Consider the following 6,835-nt stretch of genomic DNA (forward strand, 5'->3'; position numbering starts at 1 on the left):
AGAACCTTGTTCTTTGGCCCCTTGAGACTGAGCACCTGCTTCACTGGAGGGTCCAAGGTGTTCCCAGTCCACTAGCAACAACACTCCTATGGCGGAACGGGGCAGGGGGGTCCCAGCAAAAGTATTTCATAAGAGCAGTGGCAGTGGGGATCTGTTCTCACATGCATGTACTGGCAGCAGTGGGGCAGTGGCATGTTGGGGTCCACACTCACGCACATGCTGGTGGTGGTGAGGCAGCAAGGTGGCAAGGTCCATGCACATATACACCAGGGATGGTAGTGTGGCAGGGTACATGCGTGCATGTGGGCTAGTGGGGACAGGGCAGCAGTGATGAGATCTCCATGTATGTGTGCACAGAAGTGGTAGCAAGGCAGTGATGTCTATGTGTGCATGCCAGCAAAGCAGTTGCAGGTGCTGAAAGCAGGTGCATGCTGATGAGAGGCCGGTGGCAGAAGCTCTCTGGTGGTCTGGCAGAGTCAGCCAGTGAAAGACCTATGGCAGTGGTCTCTGAGAACTGCCTCAGTTGAGCATCTGAGGCTGTGCTGCAAGCAGGTACAGACAGGCAGGGATACTGGGAGAGGCCAGCAGACATGGGGGTTTTAGGGGACTTAGATCAGTCTAGCCCCATCCAAATAGCATGGTAGCCCCGTTCTGTCCAGGTCTGATAGTCAACAAAGGGGTCAAAGCCACCTAGAGGAATATGGCAAGCCTTGGGGAATGGACATCCCTAACCATGCTCCACTGTAGCTGTTCTCACACCAAACCCTCTGGGTTCCACAGAAGCTGGAGTCCTGTCCCTGCCAACTCTGCAAGTAGCTCTCCCTGCCAACTCAAATGTCTGTGTGGGTCGTGGGGGTCTCCTGCAGTTAGGAATCCAGAGGTTCATGGTTAGAGTGGACCACTTCATGCCTATTTAACTAACCCCTTCCCTAGAAGCCACTGAGGACCAGGAACAAGTCCTAGTGTTTGGCAACCCTGTATAGGGTTCGCAGCTTCTTCCCCTCTTCAGCCCAGGGTCTGCATTCTCCCTCTATCCACTCTCAATGCCTTCTTTCCAATGATCTTCTCAGAGTATACTGTTCTTCTTGATGATCTTGACTCTTGGTGGGAGAAGCTCTTCCTGGCTGCATCTAGTCATCCGTCTTGTCTCTTCTCTCAAAACTAAGTTTAATTTTATATACTTTTGGCTTTATATCCCAGTTTCCTGGGTGTCCTAGCATCCTCTCTATTGATCTCTCAGTACCTGTAGGTCACAAGGTGACTAAGGGTGCAGCAGAGTCACCTAGGGTCTCCTGGAGCCAAGGAAATGAGCAATGGAAGCAGGACCCAAGCTGGGTGAGTGGGCACAAGGAGACAAAGGCCCTGCCAGATCTGGGAAGGCACCTCCTCCTCCAAAAATATCCATACGTGGAATTCTATGCAGCAATAGAAAGAATGGTTACTAATACACTGAGCAGCATGGATTACTTACAACCATATGCTAAATTGAAGAAAAAAAGCCAATACCAAGTAGGTATGTTTATTTCTATCTTAATAAAATCATAGAAAATACAAGTTTAAGCTTAAGTGACATAAAGTGTATCAGTAGTTGCAAGAATGCCAGGTTGGTGGTATGCTTGACTACAAACAGGTATGAGGGGTTATGACATTTAATATCTTAATTGTGATTTTGTTTACATGGGCTTATGTAATTATCAAAATAAATGGAACTGTATACTTAAAGACTCAAATTTTACTATAAATTATACATCAATAAAATATATTTAAAATTCTTGAAAGAAATAAAAAAATGAAAACAATAAAAAAGAAACATGGACAGATTGAGGAAGCAAACATTGCAACTTCAGGAGAGTGGACACAATCTCATTTGTTTTATCTGCCACCAGTTCAGAAGCTGTATGTGCCTGTCTCAACTCAGTACCCGAAAAATATTCGTTGAATTAGTGAATGAAACGTAAAGAGACTAAAGTTTAGCCAAGGCTATCTCCGATAGCACAGTGCTTTAGGAAATTTGTCTTGCATATACGGCACAACAGTTGCCTTGATCCCACTCCAACCCTGAGGACCAAGGCTCTTGTTCCTCTTTCTTAAGTATTCTGTGACGTAACTGCAAACCACTCATCATCACACATAACTTGCACTCTCTGTCTCTCTATTTGCATTTGTAATTCTCTGTGTTTAGAAAATAAGTGTATCCAGGCACAAGGCTGCACTTTTCCTTAAATGTTTAAGGAGAAAATGAGGGAGCTAAAGGAGAGTGGAACTTATCTGCTAGGTGTGAAGCATTTAAACAAAAAGAGAAGCATAAGTATTTCAAATGCTACAACAGCATTGGGAAGGAATATAATGAGAAAAATTGCCAAGATGACAGTTAATCCAACTTAGATGTGGTGTTTTGTTTTGTGTTTCACTGAGCACATCATATGCAGGAAAGGCACATTTATCATGATCCTTGCCCTCCAAAAAGCTTAAAAATGTGAAGTGAAAGACCCAAGTAGCTGCAACACAGGGTAGGAAGTATTGTATGCACATAGCAGTTGAGGGGCTCTCTTGGTTCATTATGGGTCAAGGAAGATCGCTGGAGGAAATGACCTTAGAAATGGGCTTTGAAGGTTGAGTGCTATTTTAAAAAGTGGACATTCCAAGAAAACCATTCTAAATTATAATTTGATTTATGTTAACAAATGTTTATCAGGCAGAAAGAGAAACCATTTAAATGGAGAGTCGACGGGATGGCATCACTATGTTGTACTAGGCTCCTGGGTTGCTGGGTTCTTATTACAATGGTGGAGTCGGGGGAAGAGTCTCACAGGATGTCTTGATATGAGCTGTGAAGGAACAGGAATGGGAGAAACCCTGAATAAGTTGGAGGTGGTGACTGAGGATAAGGTGGAGTAGTCAACAGAGAAAAGCTAAGAGAGTTAAAAATAGAATGTGAAATAAGAAACTGGGAGGAGAGGAGGAAATACAAAAAACTCACCAGTGCTTCTTAAACCGTAACACAAGGACTATTAGAATCACCAAGAACACCAGCACTATCAAGGCAATCCAATTCATGGAAAAGTGGTGTCCTGCACATATTGGAAAGATACATGGATGCCATTTTAAACTCACTGTTGATTCTACTCCATCTATTGATTTCCTTACTTAACATGTGCATTGGATGAGTTGCATCAGTTTTCCTATTTCAGTCACTCTATTCCCAAACTTACTCAAGGAAGGATTCCTCATTTCCCCTTAAATCTCTAGTATCCATATATCCCTCAGGTCTTACTCCACTGTTCTTTAAATTAATCTCTACATTTCTTCCTACAATCCCTCATCTAGGTCTGCCATCCTCAAAATTTCCTCTCTCCTACCCTTTAGGCTCAAGAATCACCTACCTACACTTCCAACCTCCAATCTTACCCCAGTAGAGGATGATGTCCTGGCCTCCTAGACTGCTGTGTCTCACTCGACAAGACAGGCCAGCAGTCTCCTCAGATGCCACCTCCAAGATCTCCTGAAGATACCATGTCCCATCAGCATTAGGAAGAACATCACCGTGTTTAGTGCCCACTTGCTCCTGTTCATTCCGCATCCATGTCACCCAAACAGGCTTTGGGTAGAAGCCGGAGGCATGACAAACCAGCAACAGATGGCCAGACCCAAGGCTGCGGCGACTGGACAGCCAGGCCTCTGGCCTCACTGCAGACAGCGGAAAAAGTATTCTGATGAAGAAACTTACAGCTTACATCCACATGCACACATTCACATGAATATGCACAGTTATCTTTTTCTTGCCTCTAAGAAATGATTACCCAGCAACCCCTCTGCTTCTTGTCCTCTTTCTTGTCCTGAGTTTGAAGGGTGGGAACAGAAGGGGCAGGACTTGAATAGAAAACTCTTAGAGGAAGGGGCTGAAACTACTGACCTTGCCTGTGCAGATACACCTTCCCTGCATCCAGGAGACCCAACAGAAATCGGGGGCAGGTGCTTCTTATGAGATTATACACTGTTTCTGTGACGCCTTCATACTGATGATTGAGTAGATGACAGACACCTGGGGCCAAACTCCCACCATCTGGAGATGGCACCCATGTTGTATTTTGGAAACTCAGTAAATCTAATCCGTTGAAAGCTACCCGAAAGAAGCCTTCTGGGCTCTTTCCAGAATGCAGTTCACAGCCTGCTTTCACCTGTACTTCAAAGGGATCTGGAGGAAGGGAAGAATGAGAAAAAGACTTCAAACAAAAAAGTGAAAACGACAGTATAAAAACCTAGGGCTGTATCAGGAAATGAAGCAAAAAAGCTTTATGTGGATGTGAGAGTAAGCCAAAGACATATTTAATCAGAAACAAGAGAGAAAAATTGCTGGGGATAGGAAAGGGGGACAATAAGAGATAAATGCCTTGAATTAACAAGAAAAAGTGGCTGAGGAAGATGTAGAAAAATGATAAGTGAGCCACATAATATAGGATAGAGGGTGAAGTGGGAGCCTGTGTGAGGGAGGTGGGAGGATAGCCTTCCATGATGCATGAAATTGGTCATAATGGTCATTGAACTATGGACATAGATCTTTGAAGAAATTGAATGGGGGAATACATTTTATTTTAAAAGTCAAGCACAGAGTGGGACAGCTGTGTGCCTCTGGATTGTAGGATACAGAGGGAGACCACAGGGGGAAGATAACAAAGCACAAGAAAAAAAAATTCCAAAAATAGCAAGAGCCTAGGAAATTTGAGGGCGTCAACATCAGAAATATCCTTTAAAAGGTTCATGTATGCAGAATTTTATGGTAGGATGGGATAATGGGAAATGGCCCAGAAATAAGTGGAGAATATTTCCCATAAATAGAACATTCTAAAGAACTCCCATAATTTAGTTGATTGAACTTACATTTTGAGTAATCTTGACTGGCATGGTCTTGAATCTCCCGAGTTAATCCAAAGAAGTAGACACGAAATAACAACTCTAGGTCTGACAACTCTTCGTTGCTGAAGTTGCTCTTGGACCAGGTGTGCAGGAAAATTATTCTGCCTGATTCACTCTCCCAGCCATGAGTCTGCAACTCATCCAGCCATCCTGAACCCTGACTTTGTGCCCAGGATTGGTTGGCAAATGATAAGATCTGGATAGTATAGAATGAGACGTGTTCCTGGGCTGCTTTTGGTGGAAGGAGGGCAAGTAGTGTAAGGAAAAAAAAAAGAGAGAGAGAGGCAAGGAAAATGGATATGAAATGCAAGGTAAACCAGTTACCACAGAGAAACATTAATGACTACTTTAGCTATAACATTTTCCTTACACAGAGCCCCATGCTCTGCCACCATCCTCTGAAAGAGTAAACTAGACCTGGAGACAGGTATGCTCAGATGGCAAGCATTCTGACATCTTCATTGATCCATGTTGGGAAAGCCCACCACACTCTACCCAGATACATGTAACCTTGCAGCTGACAGAGATGTTCATACTACCTGCATTGTCACCACCTGGGAGAACAGCTAGCAGCGGAAACTACAGAAACAGCATGTCCTTTGCAGATGTTTCTTTCTCTCAGAAAAGTTGTTGCTGTTCTTAGCAAACTTATTCCTCTGTATCTGTATTCTGACTTCCTTCTACCAACAGACAATCTTCCCCACCAGCCACTGATAGCAACTAAGAAGGTCTGCTTCGCTCAACCTTCGGCCTCCTACTCAATCTCTCATTTCCCCACCTGCTCTGAACTAAAGTTATTCTCTTCTCTCAGGATTTTAGCTGCCCTCCCACTAAGCTCCAACATATCTACTTCTCTTCGTCAACTGTCTTAGACAAAGTGGTGTGTGGCATTGAAAGGTTGCTTCATCCCTCTAGACTTTGCTTGTTATTTGTAACATAAAAAGGAGAAACCACATCATTTTCCTGGGCCCTGCTTGTTTTAACGGAAAATGGAGAGGAAATGGAAAGTGAACCAGTTACCACAGAAAAATGTTAATGACTACTTTAGCACTACTATAACATTTTCCTTACACAGAGCCCATGCTCTGCCACCATCCTCCAAAAGAGTAAACTGGACCTGGAGACAGGTACGCTCAGATGGCAAGCATTCTGGCATCTCCACTGATCCATCTTGGGAAAGCCCACCACACTCTACCCAGATACATGTAACCTTGTGGCTAACAGTGATGTTCTTACCGTCTGCGTTGTCACCACCACTGAGAACAGCTAGCAACAGAAACTGCAGAAACAGCATGTCATTTGCAGATGTTTCTTTCTCTCAGAAAAGTTGTTTGCTGATCTCTGTTCTTAGCAAACTTATCCTTCTGTATCTATATTCTGACTTCCTTATACCAACAATCTTCCCCATCAGCCACTGATAGCAACTAAGAAGATGTGCTTCCCTCAACCTTGGGCCTCCTACTCAATCTCTCATTTCCCCACCTGCCCTGATCTAAAGTTACTCTCTTCTCTCAGGATTCCAGCTGCTCTGCCACTAAGCTCCAACATATCTACTTCCCTCCTCAACTGCCTTAGACAAAGTGGTGTGCGGCATTGAAAAGTCACTTCGTCCTTCTGGATTTTTGCATATCATTTGTAAGATAAAAAGGAGAAACCACATCATTTTTTCTGGTTCCTGCTTGTTTTAATAGATCACAATTCTTCCAGTTTCTCCACTTAAATTTGCCTCCACTCTCCATAGTGTCCCCTCTTCTCATCACTCCACTCTTTCTTTCCCCCTTTTGAATGTCCTCAAAGTTTTCTCTTTCCAGTTTCACCCCTTTCATCCATCTTTCTTATTTCCTCATTCTCACTGATTCTTTTATAAATTGGATACTTTGTTTTTTACATCTTCCTGGATTTCCCTGCACAATTGTATAAG

The 6,835-nt window shown here is 43.6% G+C and overlaps 1 protein-coding gene across 2 annotated transcripts; it reads right to left on the reverse strand.

Moving 5' to 3' along the window:
- Nucleotides 1–1,505: 1,505 nt before the first annotated feature.
- On the reverse strand, nucleotides 1,506–6,551 carry CD1C (CD1c molecule). 2 transcript variants are annotated; one of them, XM_028845778.2, is made up of 6 exons: nucleotides 6,151–6,551; nucleotides 4,879–5,145; nucleotides 3,914–4,195; nucleotides 3,409–3,687; nucleotides 2,981–3,071; nucleotides 1,506–2,828 (listed from the first exon to the last, which is right to left on the reverse strand). In XM_028845778.2, the coding sequence occupies exons 1-6, from the start codon at nucleotides 6,206–6,208 to the stop codon at nucleotides 2,807–2,809; spliced, it is 999 nt and encodes a 332-aa protein (XP_028701611.2). In that variant the 5' UTR covers nucleotides 6,209–6,551; the 3' UTR covers nucleotides 1,506–2,806.
- Nucleotides 6,552–6,835: the final 284 nt, after the last annotated feature.

Source organism: Macaca mulatta, chromosome 1, assembly GCF_049350105.2.
Source record: "Macaca mulatta isolate MMU2019108-1 chromosome 1, T2T-MMU8v2.0, whole genome shotgun sequence".
Taxonomy (NCBI): Eukaryota; Metazoa; Chordata; class Mammalia; order Primates; family Cercopithecidae; genus Macaca; species Macaca mulatta.

What these genes read in the sequence shown, in the direction of transcription:
- CD1C (XM_028845778.2), bottom strand. Translation starts at nt 6,208, where the DNA reads ATGCTGTTTCTGCAGTTTCTGTTGCTAGCTGTTCTCAGTGGTGGTGAC. An exon ending in CAGTCAAGATTACTCAAAAT is followed by an intron (nt 4,196 to 4,878) that starts GTAAGTTCAATC and finishes CCCTTCCTCCAG; the next exon opens with ATCCCTTTGAAGTACAGGTG. An exon ending in GGTGTATCTGCACAGGCAAG is followed by an intron (nt 3,688 to 3,913) that starts GTCAGTAGTTTC and finishes CGCTGTCTGCAG; the next exon opens with TGAGGCCAGAGGCCTGGCTG.